The sequence below is a fragment of the Mastigoproctus giganteus genome, chromosome 4 (genome assembly GCF_048544385.1).
Source record: "Mastigoproctus giganteus isolate SK-2022 chromosome 4, ASM4854438v1, whole genome shotgun sequence".
Taxonomy (NCBI): Eukaryota; Metazoa; Arthropoda; class Arachnida; order Uropygi; family Thelyphonidae; genus Mastigoproctus; species Mastigoproctus giganteus.
Window position 1 is genome coordinate 21,612,534 of NC_143578.1, and position 26,984 is coordinate 21,639,517.

Below are 26,984 nucleotides of genomic sequence, written 5' to 3' on the forward strand. Positions count from 1 at the left end.
GTTTTTGGAGGGTGGCAAATGAAGTAACACTTTCACACCAAATCTTCTGCATCATTTCCAGCCTAAAATGAATGGTACAAGGGTGGGCAGTGTGCTTTCAGTGCTGTTTTAATCATCACTTGTAAAATTCCTACTGACTCATGCATGCTTCACCATACTGAACGGGTGCCTCCGTAGCCAGGTGGGAAGCAGCAGTAGTGCGTATCACATGCTTCTTGATTAGACCGGGGTTCAAGCCCGTCACCACCAAATACGGAAGATACGGAAAGGTCAGAGAATGACCACCGCATATTCTGGAGCAATATGGCCTTAGTTGCTAATGCTCCTAAAAACCAAAAAACTACAACAATCATACTGAACTGACATTCTATAATAGAAAATTACTAAATAAAATAAATGCACAATTCATAATACATTACGAATTTTGAAAATTACAATTGAACATTGTAAATTTCAATGATTCGTTGATTTAATTGTCTCATATTGTGACTACCTTCACAACAAGTTACCACGTATTGCACTAGGTTGAATAAGTATCACCTCCAATGGAGAAGACTATTGTTACTTATTCCCATCAGATACCACCACCCAGACAACACTGTTTCAAGGCTTGTGGCCTATCATCAGTGGGTGGGCAGGTACCCTGGTGTTGCAATCATGCCAACCTGGTTATGAAGTATAACTCCACAATATTAGAGATGCCAAAGGGTGTACATAGTAATAATTACTAAATAAAATAAATGCACAAGGCATAATACATTACGAATTTTGAAATTTGTTATTGAACATTCATTGAAATACACCATTCTTTGTTCGTAATAGTAAATTGCAGTAATGGCATCAATTTAATTGTATCTCATATTGTGAGTACCTTCAAGTTACCACGTATTGCGCTACTTCAAATAAATAATGCTTCACCAATGGAGAAGACTATTGTTTACGCTGAGAATAAGTAACAATAGTCTTCTCCATTGGTGAAGCGTTACTTAATTGAGGTAGTGCAGTACATGGTAATTCATTGTGAAGGTAGTCACAATATGAGATACAATTAAATCGACAATGTTACTGCAATTTACTATTACGAACAAAGAATGATGTATTTCACCGTATGTTCAATAATAATAGAAAATTGTAGAAACATAAACAGAGAAAGAGAGAAATAAACTTTATGTGAGCAAAGAGTGCAAATAGTACTTGAGACAAGAAAACAGTAAGCTCTGAAACAAAGTTTTATTTATATATATATATATATATATATATATATATATATATATATATATATTTATTTATTTATTTATTTCACGGAACATATTTTATAGACACATGTTATTGAACTAAATGAAGAAATACTGCATTATTATACAGCAAGCAGAATGCATTTACCTTTTATATTTTTACATTCATTCATTATTTTTAAACTGCTATGTTACATGCTGACAGTTTCACATTAGAAAAGATAAAATTACATAAAAAGAAATGGTAACTGATTCAGCAGTGACAGTACTCTGAAGTAGAGGCGAGATCAGTTATAATTACAGAGATCAATAAGGTAAGGCATGGCACCTCCGTAGCCAGGTGGGCAGGAGCAGTAGTGCGTAGCACATGCTTCTTGATTAGACTGGGGTTCGAGCCCATGACCACCGAATACAGAGGATGCGGAGAGGTCAGGGAATGACCACTGCATATCCCCGGAGGAATATGGCCTTAGTTGCCAATGCTCCTAAAAACCAAATAACAAACAAACAAGGTAAGGCATTTTTTATCACTAAAAGGATGAAGTTTTTATTTTAAAAAATTGTATACGCAAAAAAAGTTTTCATTCCACACATCAATTTTTGCTTACCTTAGTTAAAATTTAATTGTTTTTTTTTAATATAGCCTTGCAATTTGTGATTGTTTTATATTTCTTTTTTTTATTTTTTACTTTATCCAAACAGGTGTAACAGTGAATGAGGAAAATTTGAGTGATCATTTAATATCACCTAAACAAAGGTCTGCTTCTCCACTTAGACGCACAAATTCTAGTCCAGATATGAAGATTGGTTTTGGAACTTTCATTACGCTTGATCCAATCACTCAGCATAATTCCCAGCCAGAAGAGGAGCAGCATGACCAAAAGTTAACCATAGATTCCTCTACATTATCAAAAGAGGATTCAATTTGCAATAACATAGGAACAATAAATAAATCTGAACCTTCAAATGAGGAAGAGGGAGCAACCGTTCAACCAGATATTCCAAAACATATTGCTGTGACCCAAGAGCCAGAACATCATATTGATACAGGAAGCACAATGAGTCCTATAAGAAAGTCTCCTCAAAAAGAGGATAAGTATAGCAGCATTCCTGAAGAGCCAAAACCTGTGGAGAGGAGAGAGTCCCGAGTAACTCTGAAATTAGATCTCAATAGTTGCAATAGTCCGGAAATCAAATCTAGTCCACCACATCCTCAGTCTGCCTCTCCTTATATTTCATATGGCAAAACACGATCACCTCCTCGTAGTCCTTTTTCAAAGAAAACTGGTAAGTTATTTTACTTTTGTAAAGTAATTATTAGAAAATGTGTGAAGAAAATTAAAGCATGTTGGTTGTTTTAACAATACAGCTTTACCCAACTCTTTAGATCTTAGCCAGTATATTGAAATAAAATGAATAAATAATAAAAGAAAGGAAATAGACAACCTATGTGTTTTCCTCCTCCCGTAGGTAACTATCCAGCTGACCTTTGAATTCCCCCAAACTGTCAGCCTGCCTCTACCACCCATGTAGGTAACTTATTCCAGTAATTTATAACTTGCTGGTTAAATTAAAACTTCCTGCAATCCAGTCTAAGCAGCTCTTTCCGTAACTTGAATTTATGGCCCCTAGTGAAAATTTCATCCCCATTCATTTTACTTTTGCCCCTCAGAGTGTTAAACACATCAATCAAGTCTCCTCTAAAGTACCTAGTTTCCAAGCTGTGCAACACACATATTCAAAGTCTTTCCTCATATAGATGCCCTTTTGCTGATGTCACCAGGTGAGTTACCTGTCTTTGGACCCTTTCAAGAAGCTCAATGTCTTTTTTTAGGTGCGGTCTCCATACTTGCATGTGGTAATTCAACTTTGGTCTAACAATAGTCTTATATAATCTGATTATGGCATCCTTATCGCTACTAGAAAATGTTCAATAAATCATCAATAGAACACCATGGGCCATCCTTGCAACCTGCTACAATGTTTGGAGAACTTCATGTCTAACTGTATCATAACTCCCAAGTCCCTTTCTTCCACTACTGACTTGAGTATGGTATAAATAACATACCTAATATTGCCGCCAGAAGTATTCAGATGCTTTACCCCTCCAGTTGGATTTTGGGAAAAACCGTACCACCATCCACGTGTCAGGAGTCGGTATAAAAGCAATTATGTTCATACCATTTAAGTAGGCAGATCAGTGAAATATAGTAGGTGAGTTAAGATTATTATTGGCAGAAGTTATCATCATAGGATGCTATTGTCAAGTTGTTCTTGACGTTTCAACAAAACTGCAGTGTCCTGGATCAACATTGGTTGACATAATACCAATGGAAATGTCATGATGCTACTACATCTGGGAAACATTAGGTAGACCACACAAATATTAATATTAAAAATCAGGAGAGTATTCAAAATAGTGATAATTAGATCCTGTCAGTCCTTCTCAAACATTGTCATCCAGGAGTTCAGGGAGCGCACAGAAACTTTTATTAGTACATGGACAATACTTATGGATCTGCATAGCATCATATTTGTGGACCAGCTCTAGTATACAATGCACATTAAGGTTGCCAAACTTAAAACATCTCTGTGTGATTCCCAGACCAATGTCTAGTGTTCACATTTTGCAGCTTACTTTGAATCTGCTAGTTCTGGATGCAGAGATAACATTAAAGGTGTGTGTGTGTGAGAGAGAGAGAGAGAGAGAGAGAGATTGATTTTGTGCCCCTTCAAAATAAAATTATGCACATGTATGCTATACCTTGGTTATTATTATTATTTTTAAAGTTATAATTTTTCTTTACAAGCAGCTTATACTTTTTGTTTGAGATTATTGCAGATTATTAGCTTATTTTTAAGTTATTAGATTATTGATACTTGTTGCTCCTCTGTTTCTTTCAGGTATTAAATAATCACCCATAGTGGTTATACACTTAACCTACCCATCTGTGCATGAGAAATTACTTCTTCTTTTCATTAATCCTAATTTTATATATATTTTAACATAACTCTGTAATACTCATCTTTCTCACCATAGTTTAGGATCTACACCCTGTGTAGGATGTAGATCCTGAGTGAGAAGTACATAAATAAATAAATAGCATTAAAATGGTTCAAGGAAGCAAAGCTGATGTAGCATCTGTATTGAAAAATAAATAAATAATAAAATAGAAAAAAATGAAATGTCTCCCAAATGTTTTACTTTAAATACACCTAATGGTTAAGGTATGAAATGCATTCAGCGTAAACTGTTCATTAACGAGAACCAAATGTTTGTGTCAAATTTAATGTTTGTTAACTTCCATTGAATTTAATGTTTGTTAAATTCCAGTATTAACTTCTTTATGAAACTTCCTTAATTTCCTTTATGACATTTTCTTGTATTTTGGGAACTCTTTGGAGTCATGGACAAACTAAGGGCAAAGTTTTTTTTCAACAACCCTTCATAGTGGATCATTTGATGTCCTCCCACTTTCAGAAATGTTTCTCACTGCTATACCGATGTTAAACTCCCCTTCTGAAACTGCATAAGAGTTGTTTCTTTTCCATCAGTAAAAGCAGTAGTCTGAACTTCATTTCTTCTCAAATAATACTGTTTACCTCTTGATACGATACTTTTTTTTTTTCACCCCATCAGTTCCAGGTGGCATCCACACTTTGTTTTCAAAGTGAGGGTCCTCCAGAACTCTTTTTACTCATCTGAACCACATAATAAAAAGCTTCTACAAGTTATTGTTCTACTAAAACTATCAAAACTGAGAATGCATAAACAGATCAGCATTGTGCTTGAAACTGCTAAAGTGATATCAGAAGTGAAACCTTTTAGTTTTGCACTCATATTTGTAAGATCTCATAAATAAATTTCCTGTTTGTACTCTAAACAATCACAGGAACCAGTGTAAAAAAAAAAAAAAAAAAAAATTGTAGTATTTGCTTACTAGGATTACATCAAATGTGCCAAAGATGCGAAACTGTACGTAACTACAGATATATGTATGTATTGTTGGGTGTACGGTAACTGAGTGTTAGGTATATTTCTTCCAATTATTTGTCACAGTTTGTCTTTAAATCTACATATGAGTTGTGGCAATAAAAACAAAAACCAAATCCAAAGTGAAGGAGCTCAAAAATTGTTTTAGTTTTATTCAAAGTAATCACAACCTGGTTGAATGCACTCATTACACCATTCTAAAAGTTTCTGAAAAGAGTCAGTGAAGGCATCCAAAGAGGTGATGCTCAATTTGGCAGTTACATTCTTCTTTATGTCCTTCTCATCATCATCCTGAAATATCTTTCATTTGAGGGCAGTTTTCACCTTGGGAAAGAGGAAAAATAATTCTGCTGGTGCTAGATCAAGAGAGCAATGCAGTGTAGATCTGTACAGTGCCATGTTTCATCAGAAATATCTTCACAACATTAGTAGAGGCATATGATGCAAGAAAGCAAGCTTATGCAGCATCAGCCAAAAAAAAAAAAAAAAATAACCCTTCCACTTCACCCCTCCGTTTATTCGAAATACCTGTCCAGCTGAGCCTTAAATTTATTTAGGCTATCAACTTCCACAACAAGGGATGGAAGTCTGTTCCACCATCCAACTACTCACTGGCTAAAGCCAAATTTCCGCACATCTATCCTACATCTGTCTTTCCTCAATTTGAATTTATGCCCTCTCAGGTAATTATTCTGAGCAAGAGGCAGTATCCCATCAGCAATGAGCATGCTCAACCCATTCAAGGCTTTGTACACCTCTATCAGATCATCTCACCGGTGCCTAGTCTCCAGACACTGTAATTTGCAAAACTTAAGCCTTTCTTCGTAAGAGCAACCCTTCGTTCCGTTCACTAACCTTGTTGCCCTTCTCTGTACTCGTTCCAGTAGCTCTACATCCTTCTTGAAATGAGGCCTCCAGACCTGTATACAGTACTCAAGGTGTGGCCTGACCATTGCCTTATACAAGGGAATAATCACCTCCCTATCCCTGTTAGAAAAATTCCTGTATATCATTGATAAGACGCCATGAGCTACTCTTGCAGCCTGTCTGCACTGCTCAGAGAACTTCATATCTGCCTGCACAATTACTCCCAGGTCCTTTTCATTCTCTACCACTGTCAGTGTAGTACCACAGAGTTGATACGTTGCTCTGGGGTTGCTGTTTCCCATATGTAGTACTTTACATTTGTCAATGTTAAACTTCATTTGCCACCTCTCAGCCCATCTGCTCAACCTTTCCAGATCCTGTTGCAGCAGCATAGCATCATTAGCGTCCTTAACAACCCTGCCAACCTTTGTATCGTCTGCAAACTTAGACATTAAGCTTGATATACCATCATCAATATTACTTATAAATACAGAAAACAATAATGGACCCAACACTGAACCCTGAGGGACTCCACTAATAACATTAGTCCACGATGAGCAGTGTCCATTAATTAGCACTCTCTGTCTTCTGCCATTCAACCATTCCTTTATCCATAGCAACAATTTGCCACCAATGCCACACTGCTCCAATTTGTGCAGCAGTCTTCCGTGTGCAACAGTATCAAAAGCCTTTCTAAGATCCAAATATATAATATCAAAGTTATTCCCTGTATCCAATTCTTTTGTGACTACATCATAGTATCCAATCAAATTGGTCAGGCAAGACTTCCCCTTAACAAAACCATGCTGTGTCTGAGCTATAACTGAATTCTTGTCAAGATGATCCTGCAGTGCTTCTTTAACCAGTGCTTCCATTAATTTTCCTGGAACAGAAGTTAAACTCGCAGGTCTATACGTACTTGTGTCAGCCTTTGATCCTCCTTTGTGAATTGGGGTTACATTTGCACATCTCCAGTCTGTGGGTACCTCCTCTGAGTCCAAGGAAGCTCTCATAATTATGGCTAACGGATTGCTTACTTTCTTTGCTGCCTCCTTTAATATAACTGGATAGATCCCATCCACCCCAGGTGCCTTTCTTGTATTTATCTTCAACAATTTCTCCTCCACTTTACTCTCAATTATTACAATATCATCTAGCTCACTGCCAGCGTTTACTTCATCTATGGCATTCCCCTTCCTGAATAACTCCTCATGTGTGAATGTAGATGCAAAATATTGATTTAGTTTGTTAGCTACCTGAGCAGGATCATCAACAGTTAAACCATTGACATCAAGTGGACCAATCTGATTCATCCCCTTCCTTCTAGAGTTTACATAAATAAAGAACTCCTTGCTGTTTTTCTTTGCATCCCTTGCCAAAGATTTCTCGTAATCTGCCTTCGCCTGCCTAACCTCCTTTGTAACTTGGTTACAGATCAACTTATATCTATCATAGGCTTCTGCTTCACATGTTAATTTATAGGTATCCCATGCATTTTTCTTCTCTGCCATATATCTCATTAGTTCATCTGACATCCATTTAGGCCTGAACCTTGAACAATATTTCTTAGTTGGTATGTAAAGCCTAGTAGCTTCCAAGATAAGTTCTTTGAATGCTTCCCATTTTGAGTTTGCTGTTGGTAACATCATCAGTTGGTCCCACTGTATAGAATTTAAATACTGTCTCAGACCATCGTAGTCGCCTTTACGAAAGCAATAACCCTTCCCTTTACCCCTGATGGTAGTTACCTCTTTGAGTAAATCCCACTTCAGCACACTGTGATCACTGCCACCTAGTGGTTCCTGTATCTGCATATTCTTAATGCATGAAGAATCACTACTGATAATCAAATCAAGAGTATTGCTCCCTCTAATTGCCACCCGAACATGCTGATTTAGAAAACAATCATCCAATAAATCCACAAAAGCCTTGCTAGTGTGTGAATGACCAACCAACAAATTCCAGTCAATATCTGAGAAATTAAAATCCCCCATTATAAGACTCTCTGATTTACTGGCCCACTCTATTTCCCTATACAGTTTCTTATTATACTCATCAGAGTCATTAGGCTTATAGCACACTCCTACTCTCAATTTTGATCTCCCAATGCTTATGTCACACCAATCTGACTCAACACTGCACTGTCCAGCGATGTCGACTGGCTTCACTTCCTTGGATTTTATGTGTTTCTTAACTAATAGCATAACCCCTCCTCCCTTCCTATCCTGTCTATCCTTTCTGTAGACGTTGTACTCCCCAAATTCCAGTTCTGCATTACTTATATCTATGTGACACCACATCTCTGATATCCCAACAATATCCGCCTTTGATGTTTTGAGCAATACCTCAAATTCATCAAATTTATTTACCAAACTCCTATCCTGTTCTTTTTCTTAGTTACCCTAACACAACCCATGTGTTTACTTGTACCCCAATGACTCCCAGCAGACTCTGAAATATCCTGCATCTTATTTTCCAAGCTGCTGCTCATTCCAATAGAAGCAGTGCAAGAATCACTTTCACCTCTGCCAGTGGCTACTGTTAATCTATTAGTCCTTGTATCCCCCCAATCTAGCAGTTTTCCGACCCACCTAACACTACCTCGATGGCATCAGCAAACATTCTTGCACCCTTTCTATTTAAGTGTATCCCATCCCTGTAGAAGCAGTCCCTTCTGTTAACAAGAACAGACCAGGCTGTAAAAAATTCTACCCCTTGAGCCTTGCACAATCTTTTCAGGGCCGAATTGATTGACAGGGCTCTCATCATATACTCCCTCCTATCGTGTCTGGGCAACAAGTGAAGATCACTTGTGATCTTCACTTGTTGTGAAGATATTTCTTTGAGATTGTGGCCTCACCCAGGAAATGTGCTCCAATAGTCTTTGAAGCACTTGTATATAGAAGAGAATACACCACTGACTCTCTCCCTTTCAGGTATAACTTCCTTGTGAATCACACCCTGTTTATCAAAAAACATGATCAACATACATCTTGATCCTGAGCTTCTGTAAATGAAAATTTCTGGCTTTTGGTGATGATTTTGAAGTATACTGTATGTTCTGACACTTTTGGGTCATACTGAAACAACCAATGCTCATTTACAGTGATAATACAGTTGAGGAAATTAAGATTGTCTTGACAAGTCTGGATGAAGTCTTTGCATAATGACTCTTCATTTCTTCTGCTCATCTGTGTGGCTGTGCAGCACAAATTTTGCACAGACCTTTCTTTTCTTTAAATCTTCAGCAGAATTTGACAAATCATCTCATTATTCATATCCAATTCAGCCATGATTCTGAGGGTCAAAGGATGATCTCTTGCCACAATTTTCCCAACCTTTTGCAGTTTTGTCCTTATTTCAAGAGGTTTTCAATGGATGCCCACTTCTTGGGTATAGTTTTCTATATGAGCTCCTACTTCTAGAGCATGTATGGTTTCTCCCTATGTGTCCAAGGTGAAATGCTTTTCAGAAAATATTAACTTTAATATCCGTTATTCTCTCACTGTATTTGTTCAGTTGACCACCACTTTACCTTTAGAAAATTAATTCTTTTGTGGTTACATCATTCACAAAAGTTAGCAAATAAACTTCTCTTACCTTCATAAAATTCAAGTTGCATACATTATTATCCACGAAGATAGCTTTGTGTAGCTTTAACTTATCAGTTCCTTTTGCATCGAAGCTGTTTCCATTTTAAAAGCAACAGCTGACATTAAGTTTGATTCAAACAAAATGAATTAAATGATTTACAGTTTCCAAATAAAACAACTTTAAACCTTAAAATAGCTTAAACTTAAATAGCCAATGTTTTTAATCAATTTCTTGCTATCTATGTCTTTCATGTACCAAAAAAAAAAAAAAATGGCTAGAATCAAATAAAATACTATGAGAACTATATGTGATACATTCAGCTTCTCTTCTGTGACTCACAGCACTAACAATTATGTAGCAGTCAGTTCCATAAACACAATGAAAAATTTGGAAGGTTGTGAGATTGTGAAATGTGAATAAGCAGGCAACAAATTGTTGAAAATATATGTGAAAGTGAAATAGTGCTTAAACATACATCAAGAAATTATTGGATTATTTATACATTACAGCAGAATATCTAGAATTAACAAGATAAATACTTTCACAAATTATTTATGAACTAGTTTAATTAAACTGCATTCCATACAAACTAGCTACAACAGTAGCCAAGATTGCACATTAAAATGGTGTCAAATATACAATATACAGCAGATTCTCAATTTACTGGGATCGGATTAACCAGGACACTTTGAGATTCCAAATTTAAAAAAAAAAAAAAAAATCAACGGGGACAAGAAGCTGCATTATAAGTCAGCATTAGGAGATTTGCATGCCTATTATCTTGCAACCCTCGCTGTCTTCACACCTGCCCTTCAAAAAAACAAAAAGAGACCAAATGTTTAGTTTTTATAGTGCGTCGCATCGATTGTTGTGCTCTGTCGCACTGCAAAAGGACAACTTTTGTTTCATTATGTCAGAATGGTAATTTATAGTAATTTTTTTTTTTTTTGTTTAGAAATTGTGAAAATGATGGGCAAACTCAAGAGTTACGCTTTCGATTAGACAAAAACTTGAAATTATTCAAAAGTTTGAAAACAGTGCATCTCTTAAATCTCTAATGAACCATAATAATGTTGGTGACCAAACCATATGCGACATTGTAAAAAATAAATGCATGTCCAATATGCACTATTCGCGTATTGGACACGCAAGTAGTGTGTGGTAAGTTTTTTCATTTTTTATCTTTTGCCATACTTTTTTACGTAGGTTGCTGAACATTTTTTGAAACAGTAAGTCCCCGACATATGTAGCTTCGGACTTACGTTACGCTATTTATAATTTTTTTATGACTGACGATTTCAGTGAAGGGGACACACATTTCACCATAATAACGTAAAACCCACAGAATTCCAACTATCAGTATCATTGCAAATGCAAGAAGATCGAGTTTACTACCCGTTTATAATGAATTGCACTAACAGAAAAGCCCAATAACCCAGAAAGTGCAAATTATTTTATGGCAGTGACCTCCAGAAATGTGCTTTTGTAAAATGTGAGCTCGCATGGGGTGATAATAGTGAGTAACCCTGTGACTTAACCTGTAAAGTTCTTTTCATAAAATTTAATTTTGACTGTTATTATGGTGCCGACTAAGAGAATAAGTGGCATCAGTACTAGTAAATCTACCAAGAAAAGGAAAGCAATCAATTTGGATCAGAAAATTAAAATAATAAGGATGTATGAAAATGGCCAAACATTAACAAGTATTGCACAGAATTCAGATTTGACAGTGGCAACAGTGAACACAATAAAGGAGAAAGACAGAATATGAGAAGCAGTGAAGCGATTGGCACCAATGAAGTCAACTATAATAACCAAGGCTACGAAATACAAATCGGTTTTTACAGTACAAAAACTATATAATATCGGTGTAAAACACCATAAACAAAAGACAGTACAAAATCATGCGTTTTTTTTTCTTCCTTTTATGTTTTCTTTTCTTGTAGTAGTAGTGGCATGTGACACAAGAAAACAAATGTATGAGCTTATGGCATCAGCCAAAACAAAATTTACAAAACAAATCCCTCTAAATGTTTGTCCAGTTCCTCCTTAAATTTATTTAACCTATCAACTTCCACAACGACAGATGGAAGTTTTGTTCCAGCAATTAACCACCTGCTGGCTAAAGGCAAATTTCCGCACACCTATTCTACATCTGTCTTTCCTCAATTTGAATTTGTCCCCTTAGGTTCGTAATCTGAACAAGTGGAAGAATCCCATCAGAATTCAGCATGCTCAAACCCATTCAAGGCCTTATACACCTCAGTCAGATCACTCACAGGTGCCTAGTCTCCAACTGCTGCAATTTGTTCTGCAAATTGCAGCGGTTGGAGAGGATCTTGGTAAGAGGATCCCTTCATTCCCCTCACCAATCTTGTTGCCCTTCTCTGTACACGCTCAAGCAAATCTACATCCTTCCTAAAATGAGGCCTCCAGACCTGTATGCAGTTCTCAAGGTGTGGCCTGACCATTGCCTTATACAGAGGGACAATCACCTCCTTTTCCCTGTTAGCAAAATTCCTATATATCATTGATAAAACCTCATGACCTGCCCTGGCAGCCTGTTAGCATTGCTCAGAAAACTTCATATCTGACTGCACAATTACTCCTAGATCTTTTTCATTTTATACCACCTTAAGTGTAGTACCACACAGTTGGTACGTTTCTCTGGGGTTACTTCTACCCATATGCAGTACTTTGCATTTGTCAAGGTTAAACTTCAGTTGCCACTTATCAGCCCATCTGCCGAAATTTTCTAGATCCTGTTGCAGTAGCACACTGCCATTACTATCATTAACAACCCTGCCAACCTTTGTATCATCTGCAAACTTCGACACTAAGCCTGATATACCTTCATCAATATCATTGATAAATATACAAAAGAACAGTGGACCCAACACTGAACCCTGTGGGACTCCACTAATAACATTAGTCCACGAAGAGCCCATTGATTACCACCCTCTGTCTTCTCCCACTCAACCATCCTTTTATCCATTGTAACTTACAATGGATGAATTTATGATAAAAACTACTTTCCAGTTCTCTGTGCATAAAGTTCATTGAAGAAAGCTCAGTTCACAAAGAAAAGTTCAAGAATTCTGCTTGCAACCACTACAATATCGTGCATTCTTAAATTGTATTTCTTTATTGTGTCTTTATTCTAAATTGTATTTCTTTAGGGTGACACAAGTAATTACAGACCTGTTAGTTTAACTTCTGTTCTGAATAAAGTAATGGAGTCACTGGTTAAGGAAGCAATGCAGGATCATCTAGACAAGACTGCAGTTATAGTTCACACACACAGCATGTGTTTGTTAAGGGGAAATCTTGCCTGACCAATTTGATTGGTTAATGTATACAGTATAACTTCGATTATCTGTCACCCTGTTTGCTGTCAGTCTCTGTTTTGTAACCAGTTGTTGGGTTTAAGAGGTCCAATGGAGATGTCCTAGTCTCAAGCTCTTAGACTGCTTTATGTGAAAATATAATGTACAGTAGAACTTCTATTGTCCATCACCCTATTTACCATCATTCTCTTTCACTGTCACTTAACCCTACTGTGCTGCACTGCATTGTGATATTGACACCATGTGTCACTCAGTCTTTGTGTGTGGCGCCTCCGTAGCCAGGTGGGAAGGAGCAGCAGTGCGTAGCACACGCTTCTTGATTAGACCGTGGTTCGAGCCCGTCACCACCAAATACGGAGGATGTGGAAAGGTCAGGGAATGACCACCGCATTTCCCGGAGCAATATGGCCTTAGTTGCTAATGCTCCTAAAAACCAAATAACAAACATCAGTCTTTGTATACAGTTTGCTGTATATGGTTGTACTTTAACCTCTTCTTTCACATTTTAATAATTTTTATTTAGTAAACCTATTGAAATGACAGAGAAATGTAAATGAGTAGTGTTGGGATTATTACAAAAAATTTAAATAATTAATTGTCTAAGAAAAGGTAAAAGTGCTACAAGTATAGCATCAGTTTATGGAATAGGAAGAACAACAGCAAATGATATAAGGCATGATGCAGACAAAATTGAAAACCACGTGTCAAAAATGGAAATCACTGATGGTAATAAAAAATGAAGCTTGCTAAAAATGAACGATTGGATACTGCAATGTTTCAATGGTTCGTTCAAAAATGTAGCCAAGGAATTCCATTGTCGGGACCCATAATAATTGAAAAAGCCATTGAAATCAATAAAAAAAAATGAGGCAGAGATCCTTCATTCAAGGCTAGCATTGAATGATTGGACAAATTTAAGTTTCCCAATGGTATTTGACAGTTTTCGATCCAGAGTGAGAAGCTAAGTGCAGATAGAGCAGCAACTTCTGTTTATCATGAAAAACTACAGAAGAAAATAGCTGATCGAAGTTTGGTTAAAGACCAAATATACAACTGTGATGAGACTGGTCTTAGTTGGAAGGCACTGGCCTCAATGACTGAGCATATAGCACCGGGATATAAGATGCAAAAAAATCGCATCACCATAATGGTATGTGCTAATGCCAGCACTAGTCATAAATTGGCTTTGGTTGTTATAGGAAAACCAAAAAAGCCTAGATCATTTAAAAATATTAATTTAAATGCTTTGCCAGTTAAATATTTCTCACAAAACAATTTGTAGATCAGCCAAGATATATTTCATGATTGGTTTCATAAACTATTTGGCATCAAAAAGTTTACCACAATATGCAATGCTACTGATGGACAATACGCCTACTCACCCCCATACATGAAAACCAAAAAAAGCCTAGCCCATTTAAAAATATTAATTTAAATGCTTTGCCAGTTAAATATTTCATGATTGGTTTCATAAAATATCTGGCCAACCGGGCTAGCCGAGTGGGTAAAGTACCTGCCCGGCAACCCAAAGGTCGCGGGTTCGATTCCCGCCTCGGGCTTGGATCAAAGTACTGCAAAAACCTTGGGAGGTGCAATATGGCCATAGAAGCCGATGCGCCAACAACTACCAAATAAAAAAAAAAAATAAATAAAATAAAATATCTGTACGATGTGTAAGATCACATTTGGCATAAAAAGGTTTACCACAATATGCAATGCTACTGATGGACAATGTGTCTACTCATCCCATACACGTATGTGATTTAAAAAGTGATGATGGTAAAATATCATGCCACTTTCTGCCAGCAAACTCGACATCTCTCATTCAACTGACGGGCCAAGGCATTATTGAGAGTATGAAACGTCGTTTTCGCAAAATATATATTCAAAAACTTATGGCAGAAAATAAATTAGATGTGATAGAGTTTTGGAAAAGCTACACTATAAAAGATGCAATTTTCAATGTCGCTGATGCCTGGAATGATGTTCCAGTTCAAACAATACAAAGAAGCTAGAATTAGTTGTGACTAGAAATATATTCAAGTGATACAGAAACCATTCCAAAAGAAACTGAAATTAGCATTAGCATTAGCATTAGTAGAGGCATTTGATGCAAGAAAGCAAGCTTATGCAGCATCAGCCAAAAAAAAAAAAAAAAAAAAAAAAAAGTAACATAAATAAATAAAAATATCCACTTCCACTTCACCCCTCTGTTCGTTCGAAATACCTGTCCAGCTGAGCCTTAAACTTATTTAGGCTATCAACTTCCACGACAAGGGATGGAAGTCTGTTCCACCCACCAACCACCCGCTGGCTAAAGGCAAATTTCCGCACATCTATCCTACATCTGTCTTTCCTCAATTTGAATTTATGCCCTCTCAGGTGATTTTTCTGAGCTAGAGGAAGAATCCCATCAGCATTGAGCATGCTCAAACCATTCAAGGCTTTGTACACCTCTATCAGATCACCCCGCTGGTACCTAGTTTCCAGACACTGTAATTTGCAAAACTTAAGCCTTTCTTCGTAAGAGAACCCCTTTGTCCCATTCACCAATCTAGTTGCCCTTCTCTGTACTCGTTCCAGCAGCTCTACATCCTTCCTGAAATGAGGCCTCCAGGCCTGTATACAGTACTCTAGGTGTGGCCTGACCATTGCCTTATACAAGGGAATAATCACCTCCTTATCCCTGCTAGAAAAATTCCTATATATCATTGACAATACACCATGAGCTACTCTTGCAGCTCGTCTGCACTGCTCAGAGAACTTCATATCTGCCTGCACCACCACCCCCAGGTCCCTTTCATTCTCTACCACTGTCAGTGTAGTACCACAGAGTTGATACATTGCTCTGGGGTTGCTGTTTCCCATATGTAGTACTTTACATTTGTCAATGTTAAACTTCATTTGCCACCTCGAAGCCCATCTGCTCAACCTTTCCAAATCCTGTTGCAGCAGCATAGTGTCAGTAGTGTCCTTGACAACCCTGCCAACCTTCGTATCGTCTGCAAACTTGGACATTAAGCCTGATATACCATCATCAATATCATTTATAAATACAGAAAACAATAAAGGCCCCAATACTGAACCCTGAGGGACTCCACTAATAACATTAGTCCACGATGAGCAGTGTCCATTGATTACCACTCTCTGTCTTCTCCCCCTCAACCACCCCTTTATCCATAGCAGCAACTTGCCTCCAATGCCACACTGCTCCAATTTGTGCAGCAGTCTTCCATGTGCAACAGTATCAAAAGCCTTTCTAAGATCCAAGTATATAATATCAAAGTTATTCCCTGCATCCAGTTCTTTTGTGACTGCATCATAGTATCCAATCAAATTGGTCAGGCAAGAAATTTTGCAGTTATGTTCGAATGTTCTTGGTTTTAAAAATATTTCGATGGAGGAGGTAAATGATTGGCTGGATATGAACCAAATGGACGTTGGATGTGAAATTTTCGACAACAATGAAATTGTGCAAAGAGTGATGACAATTTCGGATGATTCTGAAACTGAAGAAGAAGAAGAAAAAGCTGCTGCTAATGGAACAACAAACATAATTAGCCACTGTGAATCTGAAACTATGTTGTCAAAGTGCATTGAGTGGTTCGAGGTACAAGAAGAAGCAGATGCTACACAAGTGTAACTTTTGCATAAAATTCATAACATTGCCTCCCAAAACGCTCCCAAAGGGTAATGAAACAAAAAAAAAATTGACTGACTTTTTTAGAAAAGAAATTAATTATATAATATTGTTTTCTTTTGAATTTCTTTAATGACATTAGAACAATGTTATATGAATGTAATATTGTTTTCTTTTAAAATTTTTTTTAACATTACTAGACCAATGTAAGTCAAAATTCTAAATGATAGGTATTTATGGGATATCTGTACTATGATTTTTTGATGACATTGTAAAAAATAAATAATAATTAAAGTTTAATTAAATTTCATTAGGTTATGTATTATATAATAAAATAAACAAGTTAGATGACCCGGTCTGTTGTATGTATAATGTTTTTAATGTACATATTCTATTATACGTCTATTCGATTATCAATCATGGTCTCAGTCCTGTACACTGATGGGCAGTCGAAGTTCTATTGTACTAGGATTTTTGGAAAGCTTTTGATACTGTTGCACATAGAAGGCTGATGTACAAATTGGAGCAGTATTGCATTAAGGGAAAGTTGCTACTATGGATAAAAGGATGGCTGGGTGGGAGAAGACACAGTGGTAATCAATGGAGACTGCTCATCATGGACTAATGTTATTAGTGGAGTCCCCCACGGTTCACTGTTGGGACCATTGTTGTTTTGTATATTTATCAGTGATATTGATGAAGATATAACAGGCTTAATGTCCAAGTTTGCAGATGATACAAAGGTTGGCAGGGATGTTAAAGACAGTAACAACAGTACACTGCTGCAACACAATCAGGATAGTGGAGAGTGAAAAAGACCTGGGGGTAATTGTGCAGTCATATATGAAGTTTTCAGAGCAGTGCAGCCAAGCTGCCAGAGCAGCTCAATGAGTCTTGTCAGTGTTATACAGGAACTTTGCTAGCAGGGATAAGGAGGTGATTATCCATCCCTTTGTATAAGACTATAGTCATGTCACAACTTCAGTACTGTATACAAGTCTGGAAGCCTCATTTTAAGAAGATTTTGTAGAGCTGCTATAACATGTTCAGAGAAGGACAATGAGATTGGTGAGAGGAACAAAGGAGTGTGTAAATTCAAGTTGTGGAGGGGTGGTTGCAGAATAGGTGTGTGGAAGTTTGCCTTTAGTTAGCAAGTGGCTGTTTGCTGAACAAACTTCCATCTGTTGTTGTTTGTAGAAGTTGATAGCTTAAATAAATTCAAGAAAGTAGTAGACAAACTATTGGAGGGAATGGATAAGTGAAATGGTAAGTGGGTTTTTTTTTTATTGTGTGCCACTATTGAGATTGGGAACAAGAGTAGCTCTGTGCAGGCAAAGTTTTTTTCAGCTCCAGCTAATAGACAAGTTTTCTTAAATGTTTGCCATTTTATTGACTTTAATTGGCAGTTTAATTTATTTTGTAGAAGTAGCTTTATATTCTTAGTTACGATACTTAGTTTATTTTGAATTTAGATAGAGATTTTGTGGGTTATTACTTAGTATCGGTAAAACTTGTACCATTCAAAACTTGCCGCCATCTTTGTAGATGCTCACTTCTGTACATCAGGCAACACAGCGGCAATCTCCAAGGCGGAATGTGCTGGTCCCACAGGAGCTAGTTATTGTCAGTGACTCTGTTGTCAGAGAGACAAGGAATATATTATGTAAAAAGGATAGGTGGAAAAGGACCAGGGTATGTCTGCCAGGGGCAAAAGTTGATGTTGTACAGCAGATATCATCTTTTAAGGGCACAAAAGGTGATATTGTTGTACACATTGGAACTAATGATGTTAAGAGTAAGAGATGTGCAGATTTACTTAACAAGTACAGGTCAGTGTTGAAAAAAAGTCCTGAGTTAGAGTTAAATTTGAAAGTGTCTGCAGTTCTACCCAGACACGATAATATGGAGTATATGATGAGAGCCTTGTCAATCAATTTGGCCCTGGAAAGACCGTGCAAGGCTCATGGTGTAGAATTTTTTTCAGCATAGTATGTGTTTGTTAACAGGAGAGGCTGCTTCTACAGGGATGGGATACACTTAAATAGAAAGGGTGCAAGAATATTTGCTGATGCTATTGAGGCAGTGTTAGGTGGGTAGTAAAACTGTTAGCTTGGGGGGATATGCATACTAAAAGATTAACGGTAGCCTCAGGCAGAGGCAAAAGTGATTCTTACACTGCTTCTGTTATAATGAGCAGCAGCCTAGAGAGCAAGTTGCTGGGGATTTCAAGAGCCGCTGGAAGTAATCATGGAATAAGTAAATACATGGGCTTTGTTAGGATAACTAAGAGCAGTGCTTTTTTTTTTTTTTTTTTGTAAAAAAAATAGGTGCCGGTACTCATTCTTTGCTATCAGGAAAAATTGAAAATTAAAAGGATATGAAAATCTTTTTTTTCCCTGATATTGTTACTTCAATAGTAATGTTTTTAGAATAAGAACAAATTAAGTATATTAACACAGTTTATTAAGCATAAATTTATTATTGAAGTATATAAAAAAATAAGTAAAATGTGAGTAAAATAAGTAAAAAATAATAACATAAGTAAAACTTTATTATGAAATATAATTTCATAATAAAGTTTTTGTAGAATATTCCAAATTTTTATTAAGTTCTCATCCAACACCAGTGCCGATTTCATTTCTTCCTCTTTGTGTGTCGGTTGCTGAATGACGTTTCCGAAGCAGCTACGAATTGACATATTTTTCTGGATTGAAGTGGGTCAGTGGTAGGCGTACAGTTTTAAGAAACAGTGGTGAAGAAACTGTTTTTGTCATCAATGAAGCGCTGGCTGGGCTGGCGATCAGATTCATTTGTGAAAATCCTCGTTCACATTTACTCGATGAAATTCGTATCATGATCAGAGCATTCATCAAATACTTCAATTCTTCCGAAACCTTCTTATCAATTAGGTATCCTCGAAATCCACGAATTTCATCTCTTTCATTTAACTACCTAATTGAAAATTTTCTAACTTCATTTTCACCAAATGCCAACAATTCATGTTTAGAAGGATTAATACCATCGTTGTTATTATTTTCCTTCTCTCATCATCGGTATTGTCACTAGTTTGATTTTTTTTTTTTTTTTTTTTTTTGAAACTATCCAAAATGTCAGTGTCATTCGGATATTTAGGTACTGTGACCATGTAAACAGAGATAGGGAAAATTTACAGAAAATGTGGATAAGGCACTTCCGCAAAACAACAGATGATTATTTCTCAGGGTAAAAGAAAATCACTTTTCTAATTCTCGAACAGGACATTTACAGTTGATTCACAGTGGTGTCCAACCTACGGCCCATGTGGAAAGTGAACTAAAACAGCATTTTAATTAAAAAAATTTTCTAATTAAATGTTTTGTTCAGTAAATGTAATTGTGTATTGTACTTAATAAAATTTTCGAATATTTTCAATTTTACTTTTACATACAAGATATACAGTAGACCTACAAGATAAACAGTAGTACTTGGTCAGACTACTGTTTCAAAACTTCTAATGTCAATGTTTGCTCAGATCGTGTCAGTGAAATTATTCTTCTAGGAATGGAATCCTTTATTCCACACTCCACTTTAAAATCTCGTCCTTTATCTAAACCTTGGTTTTCCAATAAATGTGCTAAGGCTGTTCATGAGAAGAATGTTGCATATCGTAATTGGCTTGTTTCCAATTCTTCAGTTTCATTTTTTGCCTACACCAAAGCTTGCAACAATTGTAAAGCAGTCATTAATCAGTCCAAACTAGATTTTGAACAGGCTAAGAGTAGAAAACTTGCTTCTTGACCTAATGGTAGCTGAGCATTCTGGTCTCTTGCCAAAGCTATTGGCTGCAACTTTTGCCCATCTCTGCTCCCACCTCTGTCAAAACCAGATGGTTTTGTTGTCACTCAAGCCAAGGATAAAGCTAACCTGCTAGCTTCCCATTTTTCTTCCAACTCATGTATTAATGATCTTGGTAAAACACCTCCCACCATTCCCAACATGCTCGTTTCAATGCCTCCTGTGGTCTTCCATAAAAAGGATGTCAGAAGGATTTTAACGAATCTCGATGCTAAGAAAGCTCCAGGTCCTGATGGTATTTTTCCACTTGTTCTCAAAACCTGTGCTCCTGAACTTACTCCTGTTCTTTGTCGCTTTTTTTTTTTTTTTTTTTTTTCGCTTTCTTATTCCAAAGGTGATTTTCCTTCTGCTTGGAAATTTGCTCATATCCAACCAGTTCCTAAAAAAGGGTGACAAATCCCTCCCATTCAATTATCATCCCATTGCAATTATTTCTAGTCTTTCTAAAGTAATGGAGAAATCAATTAACCACCAACTTTTAAACTACCTAGAAACCTTCCGTCTGATCAATGATCGCCAGTATGGATTCCATCAGTGTCGATCCACTGGTGATATTCTGGCTTATGTAACCCATTTATGGTCAAATTCAATGGAAAAGTTTGGTGAAACACAAGCAGCTGCTCTTGACATCTCAAAGGCTTTCGATCGTATTTGGCATAAAGGTCTTCTAAACATGCTTCCATCTTATGGTTTGCCAACTGTGTTTTGTAATTAGTTATCCAGTTTTCTCTCTGATCGTTCATTGAGGATGATGGTAGATGGCTCTCTGTCTTCTAACTTCTCCACTAATGCTGGTGTCCCCCAAGGTTCAGTTCTTTCCCCCACTCTTCTCCTCTTGTATATTAATGACCTTCCATTGACTGGAAATCCTATCCATAATTTTGCCGATGATAGCACATTTAATTCCACTTTCCATTTTGAAGAACCTTGCCCTGCTCAATCAGCTTCAACTTCTCGAATATCCGCTACCAATTCCTTAAATGCCGATCTCCATGTAATTTTCCAGTGGGGCAAAGACAACTTAGTTGATTTCAATCCTTCTAAAACTTAGTCTTGTCTTATATCTTGCGAAATGGATTCTTCTGCTCCTATGCTTATCTTTGGTGACACTCCAATTTCTAGGCAAAATGATATATCTCTTTTGGGGAATACCCTGACTTCTAATCTCTCTTGGCACAAGCACATTACAAATATTGCTTCCTCTGCATCTAAAAAACTTGGTTTTCTCTTTCGCTGTCGGTGTTACTTTTCTTCCAAACAGCTGTTCACTCTGTACAAATTGCAAATCTGCCCTACCATGGAATATTGTTCCCACATCTGAGATAGTGCCCGCCCCAAAACCTATCTCAGGCTTCTAAATTCCATTCAGAAGAGGCCAGTTAGGTTAATTAATGACTCCTCTAACAGAGTCTCTCCATTCTCTGTCTCATAGACGTACTGTTTCTGCTGCATGCCTTTTCTACAGATATTTCCATGGGCACTGTTCTTCTGAATTGGCTTCTATAATTCCCACTCTCTCTCTCTCTCTCTCTCTCTCTCTCTCTCTTTCTCTTTAAAACAGTCTGAATATGTGCCGCCAACAGCCAACATCCATTTACTGTCCAACTTCAAACTCACAGAACCAGCTTTTCATCTTCCTCGTTTATTCATTGAACTGCCATTTTCTGGAACAACCTTCCTTCATACATATTTCCTGAAAATTACAGTCTACAGAAGTTCAAGTCTAATGTCAACAAATATCTTCTTTCATCTTCTCAACCTCTAATCCAAGCACGGTACTAAGTACTATAGGTTCTAATACCTCTCGTGTTTGGGGGTTTTCATAAAAAAAAAATATGGAAAATGTAACACACCAAAGAAATCTATCTTTGAATTTTTTTGAATATGACCCTGTACTGGAAAAGGTTGGACACCACTGCAGTAGAATGCGGCCAGAGCAATTGGGAATACACCTTGATCTGCTCACTCTTGACTAGTGCGACTTCTCCATATGTGGGACAGGTTGTCGGATAGGTTTTACCAAGTACCACTAAGCTGTAGTCCCAGGTACCACTAAGTTGTATTATAATGGTAATCCCTTTAGCTCTCTTAATTCGCGCAGTAGCACTATTCACCTAAATTGCCTGAAGGCCAGAAATGCGAACAGTGCGTACCGAGTTAATTCTCTCCTAATCCGTTCACTATATGAAAATTTTCTTCACTCAACAGAAACTTTTAAATGTTACTTGCAAGGGGAATTCGAATAAATAAAAGGACTTCGTTAAACAGAGATATGACTGAGTAATTTAGAATTATAAAAATGGTTATACAGTTTTATATAGAAAATATCTTAACAATAGACAGTAAAAATTTGTAATTTTTACTGTCTATTGTCATTTTGCTGTCAAAAATTTCAGAATATTACAAATTTTGAAGTGCACTGGATCCAAATGTCACACATCACTGTTAATAAAGGTGCCGGTATGCCGTACCGTTGCATACCATCCCAAAAAAAGCACTGACTAAGAGTAAAAACAAGTGCATGTATACTTTCTTGTACACCAATGCTAGAAGTATAGTAATTAAATTTGATGAATTTGAAGTGCTCATCAAGACATCAAAGGCAGATATTATTGGGATATCAGAGACATGGTGTCACACAGATATAAGCAGTGAAGAATTGGAATTTGGAGAGTACAATGTGTATAGAAAGAATAGACAGAGTAGAAAGGGAAGAGGGGTGTGCTGTTAGTTAAGAAACATAAAATATAAGGAAGTGCAGCCAGTTGACAAGGGTGGACAGTGCAATGTTGAGTCAGTTTGGTGTGACATAAATGCTTGGAAAGGGAAAATGAGAGTAGGAGTGTGTTAGAGGCCTAATATGACTCTGATGAGTACAACTAACAGTTGTGCAGAGAAATGGAGTGAGCCAGTAAATCAGAATGTCTTGTAATGGGAGATTTTAACTTTTCAGATATTGACTAGAACTTGTGGATTGGTCACTTGCACACTAGCAAGACTTGTGAATTTATTGGAGGATTGTTTTCCACAGAAACATGTTTGAGGAGCAACCAGAAATAGTAATACTCTTGATCTGATTATCAGCAGTGATTATTCATGCATTAAGAATTTACAGATAAAGGAACCACTAGATGACAGTGATCACAGTGTATTGATGAGGGATTTACTTAAAGATTACTAACTACCATCAAGGGTAAAGGGAAGGATTTTGGTTTTCGTAAAGGTGACTATGGTGGTCTCAGACAGTTTTTAAATTCTGTACAGTGGGATCAACAGATGATGTTAAAAACAGCAAATTCTAAAAGGGAAGTCTTCAAGGAAATAATCTTGGAAGCTACTAGGCTTTTCATTCCAACTAAGAAATACTGTTCAAGATTTAGACCTAAATGGAAGTCAGATGAGCTAATGAGGCTCGTGGCAGAGAACAAAAATGGGTGGGATGCATATAAATTATCAGATGACACAGAAGCGTATGGCAGGTATAAGCTAATTTATAATCAAGTCACAAATGAGGTTAGGCAAATGAAGGCTGATTACGAGAAATCCTTGGCAAAGGTTGCAAAGAAAAACAACAAAGACTTCTTTACTTATGTAAACTCTAGAAGGAAGGGGATGAATCAGATTGGTCCACTTTATGTTGGTGGTTCGACTGTTGATGATCCTGCTCAGACAGCTGACAAACTAAATGAGTATTTTGCATCTACATTCACACGAGGAATTCTCTAAGGGCAGGACAGAAGTTTACTAAACTCTAACAGGGAGCTGAATAATTTTGAAATAATGGAGAGCAAATTGCAGGAGAAATTGTTGAAGTCAAACATAAAAAAGCCACCTGAGGCAGATGGAATCTATCCAGTTATATTGAAGGAGGCAGCGAGGGATGTAAGCAAACCCTTAGCCATAATTATGAGAGCATCCTTAGATTCAGGGGAAGTCCCCATGGACTGGAGATTTGCAAATGTATCTCCAATTCACAAAGGGGGCTCAAAGGGTGACACGAATAAATTATAGATCTGTTAGTTTAACTTCTGTTCTGAGGAAAATAATGGAGTCACTGGTTAAAGAAGATTACTTCCACTTGCTCAGATTAAGAATCTGAGGGGGCATAGAGGATCACCTATACAAGACAACAGTAATAGCTCAGACACAGCATGGGTTTGTTAAGGGGAAGTCTTGTCTGACCAGTTTGATTGGATACTACGATGTGGTCACAAAGAAACTGAATGCAAAAAATAATTTTGATATCTTATACTTGGATTTCAGGAAAGCTTTTGATACTATTATGCATGGAAGAATGCTGTACAAATTTGAGCAGTATGACATTAAGGGCAAGTTACTGCAATGGATGAAGGGATGGTTGAGTGGGAAATGGCAGAGAGTGGTAATAAATGGACACTGCTCTATGTGGACTAATGATATTAGCAGAGTACCCTAGTTTTTGGTGCTGGGCCCATTGTTGTTTTGTGTATTTATTAATGATATTGATGACGGTATATCAGGCTTAATGTCCAAGTATGCAGATGATATAAAGGTTGGCAGGGTTTTTAATGAAATTAATGACAGTATGCTACTGCAACAGGATCTAGAAAAGTTAGGCAGATGGGCTGAGAAGTGGCAACTGAAGTTTTAACACTGACAAATGTAAAGTACTGCATATGTGTAGCAGTAATCTGTTTGGTACTACACTCAGGGAGGTGGATAATGAAAAAAACCTGCAGGTAATTGTGCAGTCAGGTATGAAGTTCTCTGAACAGTGCAGACAGGCTTCCACAGCGGATCATGGAGTTTTATTCATGATATATAGGAATTTTGCTAGCAGAGACAAGGAGGTGATCATCTCTTTGTATAAGGAAATGGTACAAGGAGGTGATTATCTGTTTGTTAAAGGAAATGATCAGGCCACACCGTGAGAAATGCATACAGGTGTGGAGGCCTCATTGTAGGAAGGATATAGAGTTGCTAGAACGAGTACAGGGAGGGCAACAAGATTGGTGGGAGGTATAAAGGTAATCTTACCAAGAGTGGCTGAAGTTCTACATGTTGCAGCATCTGGTGACTAAGCACCTGCGAGGTGATCTGATTGCGGTGTATAAGGCCTTGAATGGATTTGAGCAGGCTTAATGCTGATGGGATACTTCCACTTGCTCAGATTAAGAATCTGAGGGGGCATAGATTCAAATTGAGGAAAGACAGTTGTAGAATAGATGTGGAAAATTTGCCTTTAGCCAGCGGGTAGTTGATTGCTAGAACAGACTTCCATCTGGTGTTGTGGAAGTTGATAGCTTAAATAAATTAAGGCTGAACTAGACGAATGTTTTGGGTGACCAGATGGGTGAAATGGGAAGTTTTTTGTTTTGTTTTTTTTTTTGCTGATGCTGTATAAGCTTGCTTTCTTGCATCATATGCTTCTAATAATGCTAGTGCTAATGATTTTCTTGTGTGCTGTTAAACATTGAATTATGCTAAAACTTCATTGGTTGCCAGCACTGGAGGGATGTCTGGGAATAACATCAAGGACCAATTTGGATTATTAGCGAATCTGATCATACATTATATGATTCTGGTAACTTAGAGCAGGATGATCCCTTGAGAGAAATAAAGGTGCATTTTATCCTTTTTTTTTTTTTTTTTTTCTTTCTTGGAATGTTAGTGTTTTAGAACTCTTAAAAAGGGGAATGAATGAAAAAAAAAAAAATAAATAAATAAAAAAAAAAAATATATATATATATATATATATATATACAGTGAAACTTCCCTTTAACGGACAGCCATGGGGAATGAAAATGTGTCCGTTAGAGAGAAGTGTCTGCTAACAAGAAGTCTGAGGGAGAAAAAAAAAAAGAATGAAAGAAAAATCGTTAAACGTTTAATGTAAAATTAAATTAAAATATATACAGATTTTGAACAATATTTTTGTAAATAATATACAATTACATACACAAGAGATAAAGAAAAATCGTTAAACGTTTAATATAAAATTAAATTAATTAAACAGATTTTGCACAATATTTTTGTAAATAATATACATACAATTGTGCTATGCATATTATGACTTTATCTTAAGAAAAATACATACAGTAATCACTTATTTTCTTCTGCACCTTCTTCCGGCTGATAATTTTGTTTTCAACATTTGTTTGGAGTGAAGAAACCATCGAAAGTCCTTCAGTATCTTCTTCAGTGGCGAAAAACATTTTTAAACGATTGATTTGTATGAGCGCTTCTTCTATTTTCATCGGTGGTTCGTCGTTAATATGTTCTTCGACAGAATGACCTCCTTCCATTTCTTCATCCTCATGAGGAACTTCTTGAAAAATATCGATGATAATGTCATTGATATCTAGAGCACCATCTTCTGTAGTGAGGTTTGGGTCTATATCTTTGTAGCCAGGGTCACTTGCAGCGGAAGTATCGTACATTATCAATAGATGTTGAAGTTCTTGTTCTTCTTGGTGCTCCACATTGCTGTTCAC

At 36.9% G+C, this 26,984-nt stretch overlaps 1 protein-coding gene across 2 annotated transcripts in view; it reads left to right on the plus strand.

The window, feature by feature from the left end:
- The window catches only part of gig (TSC complex subunit tuberin), a 613,633-nt gene that overhangs the window by 496,191 nt on the left and 90,458 nt on the right, over positions 1-26,984 (plus strand). For both annotated transcript variants that reach the window (XM_090372592.1, XM_090372593.1), the window contains exon 33: positions 1,938-2,522. In XM_090372592.1, the coding sequence (XP_090228718.1) occupies positions 1,938-2,522 (585 nt within the window). The remainder of the gene's footprint in view (positions 1-1,937; positions 2,523-26,984) is intronic.